This window comes from Pseudophryne corroboree, chromosome 3 (genome assembly GCF_028390025.1).
Source record: "Pseudophryne corroboree isolate aPseCor3 chromosome 3, aPseCor3.hap2, whole genome shotgun sequence".
Classification (NCBI taxonomy): Eukaryota; Metazoa; Chordata; class Amphibia; order Anura; family Myobatrachidae; genus Pseudophryne; species Pseudophryne corroboree.
The window spans coordinates 390,904,298-390,926,082 of record NC_086446.1 but is presented as its reverse complement, the minus strand read 5'-3'; the positions used below and the strand labels follow the sequence as shown (position 1 = coordinate 390,926,082).

Sequence of the window (21,785 nt, the reverse complement as noted above, 5' to 3'; positions counted from 1 at the left end):
GACAATCAGATATGGGCTTTTTTGAGACAAACGCCGCCAATTCTGACACTCGCCTGGCCGAGGCCAGGGCCAACAGCATGGTCACTTTCCCTGTGAGATATTTCAAATCCACAGATTTGAGCTGTTTAAACCAATGTGATTTTAGGAATCCCAGAACTACGTTGAGATCCCACAGTGCCACTGGAGGCACAAAAGGGGGTTGTATATGCAGTACTCCCTTGACAAACTTCTGGACTTCAGGAACTGAAGCCAATTCTTTCTGGAAGAAAATCGACAGGGCCGAAATTTGAACCTTAATGGACCCCAATTTGAGGCCCATAGACACTCCTGTTTGCAGGAAATGCAGGAAACGACCGAGTTGAAATTTCTTCATGGGGCCTTCCTAGCCTCACACCACGCAACATATTTTCGCCACATGTGGTGATAATCTTGTGCGGTCACCTCCTTCCTGGCTTTGACCAGGGTAGGAATGACCTCTTCCGGAATGCCTTTTTCCCTTAGGATCCGGCGTTCAACCGCCATGCCGTCAAACGCAGCCGCGGTAAGTCTTGGAACAGACATGGTACTTGCTGAAGCAAGTCCCTTCTTAGCGGCAGAGGCCATGAGTCCTCTGTGAGCATCTCTTGAAGTTCCGGGTACCAAGTCCTTCTTGGCCAATCCGGAGCCACGAGTATAGTTCTTACTCCTCTACGTCTTATAATTCTCAATACCTTGGGTATGAGAAGCAGAGGAGGGAAGACATACACCGACTGGTACACCCACGGTGTTACCAGAACGTCCACAGCTATTGCCTGAGGGTCTTTTGACCTGGCGCAATACTTGTCCAGTTTTTTGTTCAGGCGGGACGCCATCATGTCCACCTTTGGTCTTTTCCAACAGTTCACAATCATGTGGAAGACTTCCCGATGAAGTCCCCACTCTCCCGGGTGGAGGTTGTGCTGAGGAAGTCTGCTTCCCAGTTGTCCACTCCCGGAATGAACACTGCTGACAGTGCTATCACATGATTTTCCGCCCAGCGAAAAATCCTTGCAGTTTCTGCCATTGCCCTCCTGCTTCTTGTGCCGCCCTGTCTGTTTACGTGGGCGACTGCCGTGATGTTGTCCCACTGGATCAATACCGGCTGACCTTGAAGCAGAGGTCTTGCTAAGCTTAGAGCATTGTAAATTGCCCTTAGCTCCAGTATATTTATGTGGAGAAAAATCTCCAGACTTGATCACACTCCCTGGAAATTTTTTCCCTGTGTGACTGCTCCCCAGCCTCTCAGGCTGGTCTCCGTGGTCACCAGCATCCAATCCTGAATGCCGAATCTGCGGCCCTCTAGAAGATGAGCACTCTGTAACCACCACAGGAGAGACACCCTTGTCCTTGGAGATAGGGTTATCCGCTGATGCATCTGAAAATGCGATCCGGACCATTTGTCCAGCAGATCCCACTGAAAAGTTCTTGCGTGGAATCTGCCGAATGGAATCGCTTCGTAATAAGCCACCATTTTTCCCAGGACTCTTGTGCAATGATGCACTGACACTTTTCCTGGTTTTAGGAGGTTCCTGACTAGCTCGGATAACTCCCTGGCTTTCTCCTCCGGGAGAAACACCTTTTTCTGGACTGTGTCCAGTACCATCCCTAGGAACAGCAGACGTGTCGTCGGAAACGGCTGCGATTTTGGATATTTAGAATCCACCCGTGCTGTCGTAGAACTACTTGAGATAGTGCTACTCCGACTTCCAACTGTTCTCTGGAGCTTGCCCTTATCAGGAGATCGTCCAAGTAAGGGATAATTAAGACGCCTTTTCTTTGAAGAAGAATCATCATTTCGGCCATTACTTTGGTAAAGACCCGGGGTGCCGTGGACAATCCAAACGGCAGCGTCTGAAACTGATAGTGACAGTTCCGTACCACGAACCTGAGGTACCCTTGGAGAGAAGGGCAATTTGGGACATGGAGGTAAGCATCCTTGATGTCCAGGGACACCATATAGTCCCCTTCTTCCTGGTTCGCTATCACTGCTCTGAGTGACTCCATCTTGATTTGAACCTTTGTATGTAAGTGTTCAAAGATTTCCCATTTAGAATAGGTCTCACCGAGCCGTCTGGCTTCAGTACCACAATATAGTGTGGAATAATACCCCTTTCCTTGTTGTAGGAGGGGTACTTTGATTATCACCTGCTGGGAATACAGCTTGTGAATTGTTTCCAATACTGCCTCCCTGTCGGAGGAAGACGTTGGTAAAGCAGACATCAGGAGCCTGCGAGGGGGAGACGTCTCGAATTTCCAGTCTGTACCCCTGGGATCCTACTTGTAGGATCCAGGGGTCCACTTGCGAGTGAGCCCACTACGCGCTGAAACTCTTGAGACGACCCCCCCACCGCACTTGAGTCCGCTTGTACGGCCCCAGCGTCATGCTGAGGACTTGGCAGAAGCTGTGGAGGGCTTCTGTTCCTGGGAATGGGCTGCCTGCTGCAGTCTTCTTCCCTTTCCTCTATCCCTGGGCAGATATGACTGGCCTTTTGCCCGCTTGCCCTTATGGGGACGAAAGGACTGAGGCTGAAAAGACGGTGTCTTTTTCTGCTGAGATGTGATTTGGGGTAAAAAAGGTGGATTTTCCAGCTGTTGCCGAGGCCACCAGGTCCGATGGACCGACCCCAAATAACTCCTCCCCTTTATACGGCAATACTTCCATGTGCCGTTTGGAATCTGCATCACCTGACCACTGTCGTGTCCATAAACATCTTCTGGCAGATATGGACATCGCACTTACTCTTGATGCCAGAGTGCAAATATCCCTCTGTGCATCTCGCATATATAGAAATGCATCTATAGTCAATAAAATACTGTCCCTGTCAAGGGTATCAATATTTTCAGTCAGGGAATCCGACCAAGCCACCCCAGCGCTGCACATCCAGGCTGAGGCGATCGCTGGTCGCAGTATAACACCAGTATGTGTGTATATACCTTTTTAGGATATTTTTCAGCCTCTCAGCTGGCTCCTTGAGGGCGGCCCTATCTGGAGACGGTACCGCCACTTGTTTTGATAAGCGTGTGAGCGCCTTATCCACCCTAAAGGGTGTTTCCCAACGCGCCCTAACTTCTGGCGGGAAAGGGTATACCGCCAATAATTTTCTATCGGGGGAAACCCACGCATCATCACACACTTCATTTAATTTATCTGATTCAGGAAAAACTACAGGTAGTTTTTTCACACCCCACATAATACCCTTCTTGTGGTACTTGTAGTATCAGAAATATGTAACACCTCCTTCATTGCCCTTAACATGTAACGTGTGGCCCTAAAGGAAAATACGTTTGTTTCTTCACCGTCGACACTGGAGTCAGTGTCCGTGTCCGTGTCTGTGTCGACCGACTGAGGTAAATGAGCGTTTTACAGCCCCTGACGGTGTTTGAGACGCCTGGACAGGTACTAATTTGTTTGCCGGCCGTCTCATGTCGTCAACCGACCTTGCAGCGTGTTGACATTATCACGTAATTCCTTAAATAAGCCATCCATTCCGGTGTCGACTCCCTAGAGAGTGACATCACCATTTCAGGCAATTGCTCCGCCTCCTCACCAACATCGTCCTCATACATGTCGACACACACGTACCGACACACAGCACACACACAGGGAATGCTCTGATAGAGGACAGGACCCCACTAGCCCTTTGGGGAGACAGAGGGAGAGTTTGCCAGCACACACCAAAAACGCTATAATTATACAGGGACAACCTTTATATAAGTGTTTTTCCCTTATAGCATTTTAATATATATATATATATATATGTAAAGGTAGTGGAAAAGAACATGCGCCATATGGTGTAGTATTTAAGAATAAAATGGAGTGATATATATGTAAATAAGATATAAGTACCGGATAACTTCTTGAGATTTAAGCCTATATATCTCAGATAGTTCTTTGTGGCTGTTTCCCCACTGGATAACTTCTTGAGATTGAGCCTGTATATCTCAGACAATTCTTTGTGGCTGTTCCCCACCTAGGGAGAAAAGATCATCGCCATATGGTGTAGTAACCTCAGGTATATCTTGGGGTAACCCCCCTTTCCTGTTATAAGCGTACCAGATTAAAAATTCAATAATGCATATAGGATATGTAAATATCCGTGTAGAACAAGTCGGTCCAGTGATGTGTGATAGCTGAATCAATCGTCTGCCACTGCCTTATAATTTATCAATGAGGTATAAAATAAAACAGATCATAAATCTTAGCTGATTGGTATAGGCAGTAGGCAGGTCAGAGACTGACCTGCCTACTGCCTATACCAATCAGCTAAGATTTATGATCTGTTTTATTTTATTTATTTTTTGAATTTGTGTATTACTATTATTGTTAATGATTAAATACCTCATTGATAAATTATAAGGCAGTGGCAGACGATTGATTCAGCTATCACACATCACTGGACCGACTTGTTCTACACGGATATTTACATATCCTATATGCATTATTGAATTTTTAATCTGGTACGCTTATAACAGGAAAGGGGGGTTACCCCAAGATATACCTGAGGTTACTACACCATATGGCGATGATCTTTTCTCCCTAGGTGGGGAACAGCCACAAAGAATTGTCTGAGATATACAGGCTCAATCTCAAGAAGTTATCCAGTGGGGAAACAGCCACAAAGAACTATCTGAGATATATAGGCTTAAATCTCAAGAAGTTATCCGGTACTTATATCTTATTTACATATATATCACTCCATTTTATTCTTAAATACTACACCATATGGCGCATGTTCTTTTCCACTACCTTTACAGAATTGCATGACTGAACATACCCAAGTCATTTTTGAAGAACGGTGCAGCCACCAAAGAAGTTTGGGAGGTGTCTTTTAACGGAGTGTCTTCGACTGACTTAATCAAAAAGTAGCAGAACTTTCTGACGACCAATTGCTCTACAGTAACTTTTGAACGTGTGACTAAGCGCACCAACTCTAAAAGAACTCTTTTCATATATATATATATATATATATATATATATATATATATCGCCAAATAAGTGCCCCCCCTCTCTGTTTTAACCCTGTTTCTGTAGTGCAGTGCAGGGGAGAGCCTGGGAGCCTTCCCACCAGCATTTCTGTGAGGGAAAATGGCGCTGTGTGCTGAGGAGAATAGGCCCCGCCCCCTTTTCGGCGGGCTTCTTCTCCCGTTTTTCTGAGACCTGGCAGGGGTTAAATACATCCATATAGCCCCCAGGGGCTATATGTGATGTATTTTTAGCCAGAATAAGGTACTATCATTGCTGCCCAGGGCGCCCCCCCCCCCAGCGCCCTGCACCCTCATTGACCGCTGCTATGAAGTGTGCTGACAACAATGGCGCACAGCTGCAGTGCTGTGCGCTACCTTATGAAGACTGAAGAGTCTTCTGCCGCCGTTTCTGGACCTTCACTTTTCGGCATCTGCAAGGGGGGTCGGCGGCGCGGCTCCGGGACGAACCCCAGGGTGAGACCTGTGTTCCGACTCCCTCTGGAGCTAATGGTGTCCAGTAGCCTAAGAAGCCAATCCATCCTGCACGCAGGTGAGTTCACTTCTCTCCCCTAAGTCCCTCGTAGCAGTGAGCCTGTTGCCAGCAGGACTCACTGAAAATAAAAAACCTAACAAACTTTTACTCTAAGCAGCTCTTTAGGAGAGCCACCTAGATTGCACCCTTCTCGGCCGGGCACAAAAATCTAACTGAGGCTTGGAGGAGGGTCATAGGGGGAGGAGCCAGTGCACACCACCTGATCCTAAAGCTTTTACTTTTGTGCCCTGTCTCCTGCGGAACCGCTAATCCCCATGGTCCTGACGGAGTCCCCAGCATCCACTTAGGACGTCAGAGAAAAAGCACTATTCTGCTAACCTTTTGGTCGCACTTCTGCTAAGCTAAGATACACTCCCAGAGGGCGGCAGCTTAGCGTTTGCAATGCTGCTAAAAGCAGCTAGCGAGCGATCAACTCGGAATGAGGGCCTATGTCACTGTGTGATACTCGTTAGCAGGGCCGGTTTCGGGGCTTCTGGCGCCCCGGGCTGCGTTAGGGGGCGTGGCTTCATACAGGGGGCGTGGTCATTTACGCCCCCTGTACAGACTGAAATGATGTGCGGTGCGCGATGACGTCATCGCGCACCTCACAGTAAAGGACCTCTCCACGAAGGGAAACTAGACGCGTACGCGTCTAGTTTCCCTTCCCAGCGGCAAAAGTCCTGCTTGTCCGTGGCAAGATCCGCTACTGCTCGTTAGTAGCAGATATTAATGCCAATAGTAGTGACAAATTAACTAATACATGCACATGCAGGGTTTTATGAATTTATTCTTCACAGGGTAATATAATATATAATTAGTGCGAACAGGGATCATATATAATAAAGGAGAGAGAACATATATGACACAAAGTGAGATAATAAGAATTTACTTACCGATAATTCTATTTCTCGGAGTCCGTAGTGGATGCTGGGGTTCCTGAAAGGACCATGGGGAATAGCGGCTCCGCAGGAGACAGGGCACAAAAGTAAAGCTTTTACAGGTCAGGTGGTGTGTACTGGCTCCTCCCCCTATGACCCTCCTCCAGACTCCAGTTAGGTACTGTGCCCGGACGAGCGTACACAATAAGGGAGGATTTTGAATCCCGGGTAAGACTCATACCAGCCACACCAATCACACCGTACAACTTGTGATCTAAACCCAGTTAACAGTATGATAACAGAGGAGCCTCTGAAAGATGGCTTCCTAAACAATAACCCGAATTAGTTAACAATAACTATGTACAAGTATTGCAGATAATCCGCACTTGGGATGGGCGCCCAGCATCCACTACGGACTCCGAGAAATAGAATTATCGGTAAGTAAATTCTTATTTTCTCTATCGTCCTAAGTGGATGCTGGGGTTCCTGAAAGGACCATGGGGATTATACCAAAGCTCCCAAACGGGCGGGAGAGTGCGGATGACTCTGCAGCACCGAATGAGAGAACTCCAGGTCCTCCTTTGCCAGGGTATCAAATTTGTAAAAATTTACAAACGTGTTCTCCCCTGACCACGTAGCTGCTCGGCAGAGTTGTAATGCCGAGACCCCTCGGGCAGGCGCCCAAGATGAGCCCACCTTCCTTGCGGAATGGGCCTTAACAGATTTAGGCTGTGGCAGGCCTGCCACAGAATGTACAAGTTGAATTTTGTTACAAATCCAACGAGCAATCGACTGCTTAGAAGCAGGTGCACCCAACTTGTTGGGTGCATACAGTATAAACAGCGAGTCAGATTTTCTGACTCCAGCCGTCCTTTAAATGTATATTTTTAAGGCTCTGACAACGTCCAACAACTTGGAGTCCTTCAAGTCGTCTGTAGCCGCAGGCACTACAATAGGCTGGTTCAGGTGAAACGCTGATACCACCTTAGGGAGAAAATGCGGACGCGTCCGCCGCTCTGCCCTATGTCGAATGGAAAATTAAATAAGGGCTTTTATAAAACAAAGCCGCCAGTTCAGATACTCTCCCGGCCGAAGCCAGGGCCAGTAACATAGTCACTTTCCATGTGAGATATTTCAAATCCACATTCTTTAGTGGTTCAAACCAATTGGATTTGAGGAAATCTAAAACTACATTTAGATCCCACGGTGCCACCTTAGGCACCACAGGAGGCTGTATATGCAGTACTCCTTTGATAAAAATCTGGACCTCAGGGACTGAGGCCAATTCTTTTTGGAAGAATATTGATATGGCCGAAATTTGAACCTTAATAGATCCCAATTTGAGACCCATAGACAATCCTGATTGCAGGAAATGTAGGAAAACGACCCAGTTGAAATTCCTCCATCGGAGCACTCCGCTGCTCGCACCACGCAACATATTTTCGCCAAATACGGCGATAATGCTTCGCGGTGACTTCCTTCCTTGCCTTTATCAAGGTAGGAATGACTTCTTCCGGAATGCCTTTTCCTTTTAGGATCTGGCATTCAAACGCCATGCCGTCAAACGCAGCCGCGGTAAGTCTTGAAAAAGACAAGGACCCTGCTGAAGCAGGTCCCTTCTCAGAAGTAGAGGCCACGGATCGTCCGTGACCATCTCTTGAAGTTCCGGGTACCAAGTCCTTCTTGGCCAATCCGGAGCCACTAGTCTTACTCCTCTTTGCCGTATAATCCTCAATACCTTTGGTATGAGAGGCAGAGGAGGAAACACATATACCGACTGGTACACCCAAGGTGTTACCAGCGCGTCCACAGCTATTGCCTGCGGATCTCTTGACCTGGCGCAATATCTGTCCAGTGTTTTGTTGAGGCGAGACGCCATCATGTCCACCATTGGTTTTACCCAACGGTTTAATAGCATGTGGAAAACTTCTGGATGAAGTCCCCACTCTCCCGGGTGAAGGTCGTGTCTGCTGAGGAAGTCTGCTTCCCAGTTGTCCACGCCCGGGATGAATACTGCTGACAGTGCTATCACGTGATTCTCCGCCCAGCGAAGGATCCTGGCAGCTTCTGCCATTGCCCTCCTGCTTCTTGTGCCGCCCTGTCTGTTTACATGGGCGACTGCCGTGATGTTGTCCGACTGGATCAACACCGGTCTTCCTTGAAGCAGAGGTTCCGCCTGGCTTAGAGCATTGTAGATTGCTCTTAGTTCCAGAATGCTTATGTGAAGAGACTTTTTCAGGCTCGACCACACTCCCTGGAAATTTCTTCCCTGTGTGACTGCTCCCCAGCCTCTCAGGCTGGCATCCGTGGTCACCAGGATCCAATCCTGCATGCCGAATCTGCGGCCCTCCAATAGATGAACCTCCTGCAACCACCACAGAAGGGATACCCTTGTCCTCGGCGACAGGGTTATCCGCAGGTGCATCTGAAGATGCGACCCTGACCATTTGTCCAACAGATCCCTTTGCATGGAATCTGCCGAAAGGGATTGCTTCGTAAGAAGCTACCATTTTTTCCCAGGACTCTTGTGCATTGATGTACAGACACCTTTCCTGGTTTTAGGAGGTTCCTGACCAGGTCAGATAACTCCTTGGCTTTTTCTTCGGGAAGAAAAACCTTTTTCTGAACTGTGTCCAGAATCATCCCCAGGAACAGCAGACGAGTTGTCGGCATTAATTGGGATTTTGGAATATTCAGAATCCATCCGTGCTGCTTTAGCACCTCTTGAGATAGTGCTAAACCCATCTCTAGCTGTTCTCTGGACCTTGCCCTTATTAGGAGATCGTCCAAGTATGGGATAATTAATACGCCTTTTCTTCGAAGAAGAAATATTATCTCGGCCATTACCTTTGTAAAGCCCCGAGGTGCCGTGGACAAACCAAACGGCAGCGTCTGAAACTGATAGTGACAGTTTTGTACAACGAACCTGAGGTACCCCTGGTGTGAGGGGTAATTGGAACGTGGAGATACGCATCCTTGATGTCCAAGGATACCATAAAGTCCCCTTCTTCCAGGTTCGCTATCACTGCTCTGAGTGACTCCATCTTGAACTTGAACTTCTTTATGTACAGGTTCAAGGACTTCAGATTTAGAATAGGCCTTACCGAGCCATCCGGCTTCGGTACCACAAAAAGAGTGGAATAATACCCCTTCCCTTGTTGTAGAAGAGGTACCTTGACTATCACCTGCTGAGAATACAGCTTGTGAATGGCTTCCAAAACCGTCTCCCTTTCTGAGGGGGACGTTGGTAAAGCAGACTTCAGGAAACGGCGAGGTGGCTCTGTCTCTAATTTCAACCTGTACCCCTGAGATATTATCTGCAGGATCCAGGGATTTACCTGCGAGTGAGCCCACTGCGCGCTGTAATTCTTGAGACGACCGCCTACCGCCCCCGAGTCCGCTTGCGAAGCCCCAGCGTCATGCTGAGGCTTTTGTAGAAGCCGGGGAGGGCTTCTGTTCCTGGGAAGGAGCTGCCTGTTGCTGTCTCTTCCCTCGTCCTCTGCCTCGTGGCAGATATGAATAGCCCTTTGCTCTCTTATTTTTAAAGGAACGAAAGGGCTGCGGTTGAAAGGTCGGTGCCTTTTTCTGTTGGGGAGTGACTTGAGGTAGAAAGGTGGATTTCCCGGCCGTAGCCGTGGCCACCAAATCCGATAGACCGACCCCAAATAACTCCTCTACGCATCGCCTGTCCACTGTCGTGTCCATAAAGCTCTTCTGGCCGAAATGGACATAGCACTTACCCGTGATGCCAGTGTGCAGATATCTCCCTGTGCATCACGCATATAAAGAAATGCATCCTTTATTTGTTCTAACGACAGTAAAATATTGTCCCTGTCCAGGGTATCAATATTTTCGATCAGGGACTCTGACCAAACTACCCCAGCACTGCACATCCAGGCAGTCGCAATAGCTGGTCGTAGTATAACACCTGCATGTGTGTATATACCTTTTTGGATATTTTCCATCCTCCTATCTGATGGATCTTTAAGTGCGGCCGTCTCAGGAGAGGGTAACGCCACTTGTTTTGATAAGCGTGTTAGCGCTTTGTCCACCCTAGGAGGTGTTTCCCAGCGCTCCCTAACCTCTGGCGGGAAAGGGTATAAAGCCAATAACTTCTTTGAAATTAGCAGTTTTTTATCGGGGCACCCCACGCTTCATCACACACGTCATTTAATTCTTCTGATTCGGTAAAAACTACTGGTAGTTTTTTCACACCCCACATAATACCCTGTTTAGTGGTACCTGTAGTATCAGCTAAATGTAACATCTCCTTTATTGCCAAAATCATATAACGTGTGGCCCTACTGGAAAATACGGTTGATTCGTCACCTTCACCACCGGAATCAGTGCCTGTGTCTGGGTCTGTGTCGACCGACTGAGGCAAGGGGCGTTTTACAGCCCCTGACGGTGTTTGAGGCGCCTGGACAGGCACTAATTGAGTGTCCGGCCGCCTCATGTCGGCAAACGACTGCTTAAGCGAGTTGACGCTATCCCGTAATTCCACAAATAAAGGCATCCATTCTGGTGTCGACCCCCTAGGAGGTGACATCCTCATATTTGGCAATTGCTCCGCCTCCACACCAATAACGTCCTCATACATGTCGACACACACGTACCGACACACAGCAGACACACAGGGAATGCTCTATACGAAGACAGGACCCACTAGCCCTTTGGGGAGACAGAGGGAGAGTCTGCCAGCACACACCAAAAAGCGCTATATATGACAGGGATAGCCTTATGATTAAGTGCTCCCTTATAGCTGCTTTTATATTAATATATATTGCCATTTATTTTGCCCCCCCTCTCTGTTATACCCTGTTTCTGTAGTGCAGTGCAGGGGAGAGACCTGGGAGCCTTCCTGACCAGCGGAGCTGTGACAGAAAATGGCGCCGTGTGCTGAGGAGATAGGCCCCGCCCCTTTTTCGGCGGGCTCGTCTCCCGCTATTTAGTACATTTAGGCAGGGGTAAATATCTCCATATAGCCTCTGGGGCTATATGTGAGGTATTTTTAGCCTTTTTAAAGGTTTTCATTTGCCTCCCAGGGCGCCCCCCTCCCAGCGCCCTGCACCCTCAGTGACTGCCGTGTGAAGTGTGCTGAGAGGAAAATGGCGCACAGCTGCAGTGCTGTGCGCTACCTTAAGAAGACTGCAGGAGTCTTCAGCCGCCGATTCTGGACCTCTTCTTGCTTCAGCATCTGTGAGGGGGCCGGCGGCGTGGCTCCGGTGACCATCCAGGCTGTACCTGTGATCGTCCCTCTGGAGCTTCATGTCCAGTAGCCAAGAAGCCAATCCATCCTGCACGCAGGTGAGTTCACTTCTTCTCCCCTCTGTCCCTCGTTGCAGTGATCCTGTTGCCAGCAGGAATCACTGTAAAATAAAAAACCTAAGCTAAACTCTCTAAGCAGCTCTTTATGAGAGCCACCTAGAATTGCACCCTTCTCGGCCGGGCACAAAAATCTAACTGGAGTCTGGAGGAGGGTCATAGGGGGAGGAGCCAGTACACACCACCTGACCTGTAAAAGCTTTACTTTTGTGCCCTGTCTCCTGCGGAGCCGCTATTCCCCATGGTCCTTTCAGGAACCCCAGCATCCACTTAGGACGATAGAGAAATTATTAATAATATCATCATTTGATCTGATCTAACTGCATTTGATAATAAAATCAATACTTGCAGAACTAAGAAACAACTTGGAGATGTATGAAATGGTTACATATTTGTAACTGATACAAATCAGTACTCCCTGATTTCATATAACTAAATAGAATGGATACATAGTTGCAACACTTGAGCAGTGTATACACACAGAGTACATTGTACATGAAACTGGTGGTTCTTTGACAAGCAGGAGACAATCAAGGGGCAAATTCTGACAGCCCACAAGAACTAATAGAAATTGAAAATGCAGATGCAACTTTTGGCTTATCACAGCAAATTTATTGACGGAAAAATACAGTGGTACTCAGTGCACAGCAAACACATTTTTAATCACAATTTCTTATCTTTTACCATTATTGTTTTTAATATTCTGCTAAAGTTTATAAAATAAAGAATTAAAAGTTATATTTTAATATTATATATAATTAGTGCACCACTTTAGAGCGAGTTCCTCTTCGCTTTCTTTTGTTATTTGCTATATATAGACTATATTGCCTGTGGTAGCACCTCCTGAATTACAAAATAAATATTCCTAGAATGAAATATTGGGGATTTTGAAGTGATATCCACTCACCTGTGTGACTGGTATACGTGCAAACGATTCCAGCTCCTGGTGGCCGCCCCTGTGCATCTTCTTCATCCCCAGGGGAGCAGCTCAGGGGGTGCTTTATGTCATGCAGGGACTTCTGCCCAGAGGAGGACAAGGACTTTGGAGTACTTGAGCCTAACATGACCAGAGGAGATTCTCCTACAAAGGATGGTCTGCTCTCAGTAACCGGGGGCCATTGGCACAGAGCCCGCTGCTTACAGGAGGGTGGGAGAAAACGGGGAGCGGTGACTAAAAATCAGCAGCACCCTCACATCTAGCGATCCCGACATTATGGGCAGCAGCTATATGGTAAGGTGCAGTCCCTGTCCCCTCTACATCACCTGCACCCTGTCTCCCCACCGTCCTCACATGTACCCCGGTCTCCCTGATGTACAGATTCTGATGGTGACTATCCCGGGTTCCTGTAGCCAGTGCCTCTCTCCCCATTACTGTAATGTTAGTATTCTCATTGCGGGTGGTGTGCAGGGGGGCCGCGATCACACCCCCCGTGTGATCGCGGCCCCCCTGCACACCACCCGCAATAAGAATACTAACACTAATAGTGACCGCGGCTGGGGTGCCGCGATCGCGGGGGTGGGCGGCAGTGATCTCAGGTGGGATGCCAATGCTGGGGTCCCGGTGTGACCCCTGAACCTGCTCCACAGTACCGCCGCCGCTGCTGGGGATCCTGGGATGACAAAGTCAGCCCAGCCAGCAGTGAGGGTGACAGGAGTAGGTGGACACTGCCGGCCAGTGTCCGCCTACTTATCGTTCAGTTGGGGGGACAGTTCCCCCTACACCTGAACGATTAGTTGGGAAAATCAAACAGGTTTGATTTTCCCAACTAGTTGGACAAACCGTTTCTGGACGTTTCTTTAGCGTGTGGGAGAAAACGGCTGATAATCGTGTGCTCCCACACACTGCCAGATTATCATTCCAACCAGCCAACTAGTTGACTGGTTGGAACGATACCCCCCTGATGTATGGCTACCATAAGTAACACATTTTGCAGCATCCAGTGCTTGTTTAAATTAGAACAAAATGTTTAGCAACTTCTGAAAGACTCCACTTTGTTTCCATATAGTGGGCAATACTATTCTGTGTCCCTCTTCTGTCTATACTGTATATCCATCCATCTCATTATATTATATTATATTATATTATATTATATTATATATATATATATATATATATATATATATATATACACACACACACACACACACACACACACATATACAGGTTGAGTATCCCTTATCCAAAATGCTTGGGACCAGAGGTATTTTGGATATTGGATTTTTCCGTATTTTGGAATAATTGCATACCATAATGAGATATCATGGTGATGGGACCTAAATCTAAGCACAGAATGCATCTATGTTTCATATACATCTAATTCATACAGCCTGAAGGTCATTTAATACATTATTTTTAATAACTTTGTGTATTAAACAAAGTTTGTGTACATTGAGTCATCAAAAAACAAAGGTTTCACTATCTCACTCAAAAAAGTCCGTATTTCGGAATATTCCGTATTTCGGAATATTTGGATATGGGATACTCAACCTGTGTATATATATATATATATATATATATATATATATATATATATATATATATATATATATATATATATATATATATATATATATATATATATATATATATATATATATATATGCAGACAAACAATTTGGAAGCTGCTCAATCATACCTGGAGATAATTATATATCAGGTGGTGCTGGAAGGGGGAGGGTGTGTGTGTGTATATATATATATATATATATATATATATATATATATATATATATACACACACATACACATATATATATACATACACACATATATATACATACATACACACACATATATATACATACACTATTTTATTTTTATTATTTTATGGTGACAGAAAAAATCTGATACAAGAATTTATGAAGCCAAACTTCGGCAGATACTAGTTAAATTTAGAATAAATAAAAATGCAGACATGTTGGGCCTGCTTCAGATAAGTGGATGCAGTATCGATGCTATACACAAATGGCCGATGTCTGCACATGATTCAGTCATAGAAAGCATGCATCCCGATTGTTGCCACTCAGATGCAGTACAGAATCGGGCGTAGTGGACGTACTTCAGAGATAAGGGGGGAACTAAGCAGACACAGACGTGTCACTGAAAGATGCTGAACAGCACACACAGGAGGCGACAGTCAGACGTAACAACTGCACCTGCCGTAGGTATGGTGCAAATTTTAATGGTGTGTCTGAAGATGCTTGTGGGTGTTTCAGCTTTTAGAAAATACAACTCAAAATCAGGCCCATTGTATCTTATCTACTTATATGGACTGTCACAACCATAGCATGTGGCAGCACGGTTGCACAATAGTTAGCTTTGCTGCTTTACACCACTGTGGTCCAATCTGTGTGCAAATTCTACATTCTCCCAGTGTTTGCATGGATTTCACTTTGGATGATCCAGTTTTCTCCCACAACCCAGAAACACACTTAAGGTGACTGGGAGAGCTGTCTGTATCCTTTACACAGAAGATAAGCAGTTGCTGACTATCAAGCTTTCCTTTAATGCATTTCAAAGTGAAAATCTCTATCTCTCCTTTCCTCCTATTGCTCTCTGAGAGGTTCAGCAATGTTTAGTTCAAGTGACAGGTTAGCCTCTGATAACCGGAGTCGCTATCCCTTCCTGACTGGAAATATGTTGGTTAAGTACTTATATTTAAAAAATATATATCTATATATCTCTATCGATATATAAGCAAATACCACTGACTCATCACAAAATCTCCTGAACCATAAGGCTGGACTTCCTTGCCAGTGGCAGGTGCAGAGCAGTCCATTATTCAAATAGGGGAGCTACACCCAGCATTGTTTTACAGTGTTTAGGTCTGGCAGTTGATGAGGCTCCCCTATTTGAAAGGAAGTCCAGGAACAGAGCATTGCGTCTTCCCCCCTACTCGACCTGGTATCACTGGCACCATGCATTCTTTATAGCCCTGGCTGGGTGGGCTGTTTTAACTCTCCTCTGTGATAAGGGGAATTCCCAATAATCACCTCACTACTTTTAACCCCTTTGTGGATGGAATTTTGAAAAATACCTTCTTAGTGGGTGCCTACGTTAGAAAAGCAAGCTACTGCCCAAATATCAAGTTCATAGTCCTTATGGTTCAGGAGATTTTGAGGCCTATTTATCACCTTCCGCATACAGGATGTGGATGACAGGTGATAAAATCGCCCAAACTCGCACTGCGATAATTGATTACATCGCAGGGATGTATCAGTTATCGCATGCAGGGACAGCTCTGTCCCTGCAATTCCTCTTCGCAGCATCATCTGGGTATTTTTCGTAAAAAGTACCCCGATGTCCTGCTGTGCATGCGCCGCCCCCCACCAACATCGCCACTACCACCTCCGCCACAATTCAATGAAGTGCTTGCTAACCTAATCTTGCACAAAATAAAGCTTTGCAAGCAACCCTGTCAAATTGTAGTCACAGTGACTCCCAGCCACTGCCCCAGGCGTTTCCTTAACCCAGCATGCACTGACAACTATTAACTGGAAAGGTATTCTGGCACTTGCTGAACCACAAGCATGTTCTGTCAGTTAACGGCCACACGGAAGATCATGCAGTTCAACAATAACTGAACAAAATAATAACTTAAAACAATTACTCATCTTAAATATAAATTGTGCTTAATTAAAATCGATTGACTGGACTGAATTGACCAGAATCCGCATTAACCAACCACGAGCATCTTTCCACATGGTGGCCAATCATACCGCAGAGAAACTTTTAAGCTGACTAGCATCTTCCATTATTTAGTTTTTTCCTTCCCTTTTGTATTAAAATGATAAAAAAAATAAAAATCCCATTGTAAAATAAAATGAATAAGTAACAGCAAGGGGGTTGGGTGACTTAAAAAACGCATGCTTACATTTTAAAGATCATTTACGAATAATATAATGGGTCCAAATAGAAGACAGTTACCACTCCAAGAGTCTTGTTCATTACCCAGCCCTCACAGCCTTAATGGGACAGAAAGTGCGCCAGTGCATAGCCAGTCGATGTTGCATGCATAGTCCCATTGCACCCTCCACATCCCAAGTAGTGACACTTGTGGACCAATACAAACTAGGGAATATGACCTTGTAAAGCAAAGACAAATACACCACTGGATATAGTGGGATAATTAAAAATTAATCTGTATAGTTAAGCAATACTATGGTAACTAATATCTCCTAATTGCAATTCTTTATTTTAAATTACTGCAGTGTCACTACAATATCAGTATGTGGCTCATTGATATCCCCTGTACACACAATATAGCAGACTGAGTTTTTATAATGTAAAATTTATTTAAAAATATATTTCTCTACATAAAAGAACAGAAGAAAAAACGTTCAGCCAAGTCACTGGGTTGTCACATACAAAGAGGTTCTACTCTAGCCATTACATAATAAATACAATTGGACTTAAGGATTCCTGTTATTAACAAAAGTATAACTATTGCTTGCTAGGCAAATAAAAATAGGACATGCCAGTCAGAATTAAATAAAAATGGTGCCTTGTCAAACAGTTTCTAAAACAAACTGTCAAGATGATCGTAAAGAAGAAAAAAAAAATTCACAGCACCCCCCCCCCCCCCCCCCCAAATAGAAAAAAAAATAGTAATAAAAAAAATACATTGTATGTGAACAGGGGAGACTAAGGTGATGAAGCGTATGCTTGGTCCCTTTACTAGTTTATAAATATCAGTCGATGACTATACTGGCCTAGAACGGCACTGAAATCCTGGTCACTGCTGGTGTACTGCTACCGTTCCTTTAATTGCCATGTATGCAGCTTTTCAACACTTAAGTTAGCTTTTAAGATTTGTTTCATAATACGTACTTACAGTTGTGTTTTTATTTTCCAAGAACTACAACATTTCTGAATTGCTTGGATATTCTTCACTAGCTTTCTGGTCATTCCAATTTAAAATCAGAACATTTAGGGCGGAATTCAATTCTTGAGATGCCGGCAGCTACGAGATGGAGCCCAAACAGAGCTATTCAATTGTAGCTCCGTTCTAGAGCGAAGGCTGCCGGCGCCTGCATTTCTGCTTGCACCCTACCTGGGGGTGGCGAGCTGAAATGTGCTAAAAGTGACCCAATTGGGCACCCAAACGGCACATTTCGTGATAGCAGTCAGCACTCCGGTCGGGTTTAGCAGCTTTACGTGGCTAAACCAGACCTCTATGGGTGCAATCAGCAAGATAATGGAACTCAATTGAATATCACCCCCACAATCTCCCGTCATTTTATACGAGAGACCGGACGCGATAAATGAATTCCGCCCTTGGATTTTATGATGACTATGTGTACATGAAAACATGGGCGGCATAGGATAGAGTTTTCAATACTATATGTTAAGGTTTGTTTGGTTTTTGACCCCTGAACTTTTGATTTAATAATCTGCAGGTTTGAAAGAATGTCAATCATAAAAATGCAAGAAAACAAAAGAAACATATAAAACTGTTTTAAAAGAGGACATATAAATAAATTCAATGCAGTCCAGTTACCAATAAGGTTGGGTGGTCTAGACACCGACCCCCGCTCACAGTGCTTAGCTTATTTCGGTTTCTATAACCAACGCTTTGTACCACAGCAACATCATCCTCTTCTTGAGACTCTTTACAGTTCACCGTGATGTTTTTGGAATATTCTTGGCTCGGGAAAACTAAAGAAGTTAAAAATAAAATAAATAAAAACATAGATAAATAATATTAATAAACCAAACAAATAAATCCAAGTTTGCATATTACAAGGGTGGTTCAATAAATAAGGTAACAAGACCTCACACATGTGTAATGTTTTCGATCAAACTCAGTGCACCAAACCGAGTTTCCATGACATGATGTTATCACCAAGCACCTAGACAAGTTTGCGATTGATTTCAGCTGCTGATGTGCCCTTTAAAACGCAGAAATATGATCACACTACGCACATCAATGTGTGACCATGTTTCTGCCAGCCTTGCCATCTTACAACTGATGTTGGGGACAGTATGACTGATATGAGGCACAGTCTAATGGCTGTGAGGGTAAGCAGCGGTCTACCTGCTCTGGCGGGAAATTAGAATGCAACAGAGGACATTACACAGGTGAGAGGTCTTCATACCTTACTTACTGATTCAGCCTCATACAAAGACTGCAAAATCTAGAACTCTTGTGTCATAGAATCTCAAAGTATAATACATAACTGGATAATAAGATTTTAAACCTACCGGTAAATCTTTTTCTCCTAGTCCGTAGAGGATGCTGGGGACTCCGTAAGGACCATGGGGGGTATTGACGGGCTCCGCAGTAGACATGGGCACTATAAAGAACTTTAGAATGGGTGTGCACTGGCTCCTTCCTCTATGCCCCTCCTCCAGACCTCAGTTAGAGAAACTGTGCCCAGAGGAGATAGGAGATGGACAATACGAGGAAAGGATTTTGTAAATCTAAGGGCAAGATTCATACAAGCCCACACCCTCCACACCGTAAAACCTGGAATATACGCAACCAGTTAACAGTATGAACAAAACAGTATCAGCTAAAGACTGATCTCAACTGTAACATAACCCTTATGTAAGCAACTACTATATAACTTGCAGATTATGTCCGCACTGGGACGGGCGCCCAGCATCCTCTACGGACTAAGAGAAAAAGATTTACCGGTAGGTTTAAAATCTTATTTTCTCTTACGTCCTAGAGGATGCTGGGGACTCCGTAAGGACCATGGGGTTTATACCAAAGCTCCAGGCCAGGCGGGAGAGTGCGGACGACTCTGCAGCACCGAATGAGCAAACGCAAGGTCCTCATCAGCCAGGGTATCAAACTTATAGAACCTTGCAAAAGTGTTTGAACCCGACCAGGTAGGTGTTCGGCAAAGCTGTAAAGCCGAGACGCCTCGGGCAGCCGCCCAAGAAGAGCCCACCTTCCTAGTGGAATGGGCCTTTACCGAATTTGGTAACGGCAATCCTGCCGTAGAATGAGCCTGCTGAATCGTGTTACAGATCCAGCGAGCAATAGTCTGCTTCGAAGCAGGAGCGCCAACGTTGTTGGCTGCATACAGGACAAACCGTGCTTCTGTTTTCCTAACCCGAGCCGTCCTGGCTACATCCAGGGACTTGGAATCCTCCAAATCACCCGTAGCCACAGACACCACAATAGGTTGGTTCATATGAAATGAAGAAACCACCTTAGGCAAAAATTGAGGACGAGTCCTCAACTCTGCTCTAGCCACATGGAAAATCAAATAGGGGCTCTTGTGAGACAAGGCCGCTAATTCGGACACCCGCCTTGCAGATGCCAAGGCCAACAACATGACCACCTTCCAAGTGAGAAATTTTAATTCAACCATTTGAAGAGGTTCAAACCAGTGAGACCTCAGGAACCGTAACACCACGTTAAGGTCCCATGGTGCCACTGGGGGCACAAAAGGAGGCTGGATGTGGAGAACTCCTTTTACAAAAGTCTGGACTTCTGGGAGAGAAGCCAATTCCTTCTGAAAGAAAATAGACAGGGCCGAAATCTGTACCTTAATGGAGCCCAATTTTAGGCCCATATCCACTCTAGTCTGTAGAAAGTGGAGAAAACGTCCCAGATGGAAATCTTCCGTAGGAGCGTTCATGGCTTCACACCAAGATACATACTTCCTCCAGATACGGTGATAATGTTTCGTCGTCACCTCCTTCCTAGCCTTTATCAGAGTAGGAATGACTTCCTCCGGAATACCTTTCCCAGCTAGGATTGGACGTTCAACCGCCATGCCGTCAAACGTAACCGCGGTAAGTCTTGGAACATCCAGGGCCCCTGTTGCAACAGGTCCTCCCTGAGAGAAAGGCCACGGATCTTCTGTGAGCATCTCCTGAAGATCTGAATACCAGGCCCTTCGAGGCCAATCTGGAACAATGGGTATTGTTCTCACTCTTTTTTGTCTTATGATTCTCAATATTTTTGAGATGAGAGGAAGAGGGGGGGGGGGGGGGGGGAATACATAGACCGACTGAAACACCCATGGTGTCACCAGGGCGTCCACCGCTACTGCCTGAGGGTCCCTTGACCTGGCACAAAACCTCCGAAGCTTCTTGTTGAGGCGGGACGCCATCATGTCTATGTGAGGAATTCCCCAAAGACTTGTTATCTCTGTAAAAACTTCTTGATGAAGTCCCCACTCTCCTGGATGGAGATCGTGTCTGCTGAGGAAGTCTGCTTCCCAGTTGTCCACTCCCGGAATGAAGACCGCTGACAGAGCGCTTACGTGATTTTCCGCCCAGCGAAGAATCCTGGTGGCTTCCGCCATTGCCACTCTGCTCCTTGTCCCGCTTTGGCGGTTTACATGAGCCACGGCTGTGACGTTGTCCGATTGAATCAGAACCGGTAGGTCGCGAAGAAGATTCTCCGCTTGTCGTAGGCCGTTGTATATGGCCCTCAACTCCAGAACGTTGATGTGTAGACAAGCCTCCTAGCTTGACCATAGCCCCTGAAAATTCCTTCCTTGTGTGACTGCTCCCCATCCTCGGAGGCTTGCGTCCGTGGTCACCAGAACCCAGTCTTGAATGCCGAACCTGCGACCCTCTAGAAGGTGAGCACTTTGCAGCCACCACAGGAGAGACACCCTGGCCCTGGGGGACAGGCTTATCTTCTGATGTATTTGTAGATGGGTCCCGGACCACTTGTCCAGGAGGTCCCACTGAAACGTCCTTTCATGAAACCTGCCGAAGGGGATGGCATCGTAGGCTGCCACCATTTTCCCCAGAACTCGAGTGCATTGATGAACAGACACTCTTTTTGGTTTTAGCAGGTCTCTGACCATGTCCTGGAGGTCCCGGGCTTTTGCCATCGGGAGAAAAACCCTCTTCTGATCCGTGTCCAGAATCATGCCTAGGAATGATAGTCGAGTCGTTGGAATCAATTGTGACTTTGGCAGATTGAGAATCCAACCGTGGTGTTGTAGCACTCTCAGGGAGAGCGACACGCTCCTCTGCAATTGATCTCTCGATCTCGCTTTTATCAGATCGTCCAAGTATGGGATAATTGTGACTCCCTGCCTGCGCAGGAGCACCATCATCTCCGCCATCACCTTGGTGAAAATCCTCGGGG

At 46.0% G+C, this 21,785-nt stretch overlaps 1 protein-coding gene across 3 annotated transcripts in view; it reads right to left on the bottom strand.

Annotated features, from left to right (window-relative positions):
* BRCA1 (BRCA1 DNA repair associated) overlaps nucleotides 1-21,785 on the bottom strand; it is a 373,734-nt gene that overhangs the window by 247,496 nt on the left and 104,453 nt on the right. For all 3 annotated transcript variants that reach the window (XM_063960072.1, XM_063960070.1, XM_063960071.1), the window contains exon 6: nucleotides 18,219-18,376. In XM_063960072.1, the coding sequence (XP_063816142.1) occupies nucleotides 18,219-18,376 (158 nt within the window). The remainder of the gene's footprint in view (nucleotides 1-18,218; nucleotides 18,377-21,785) is intronic.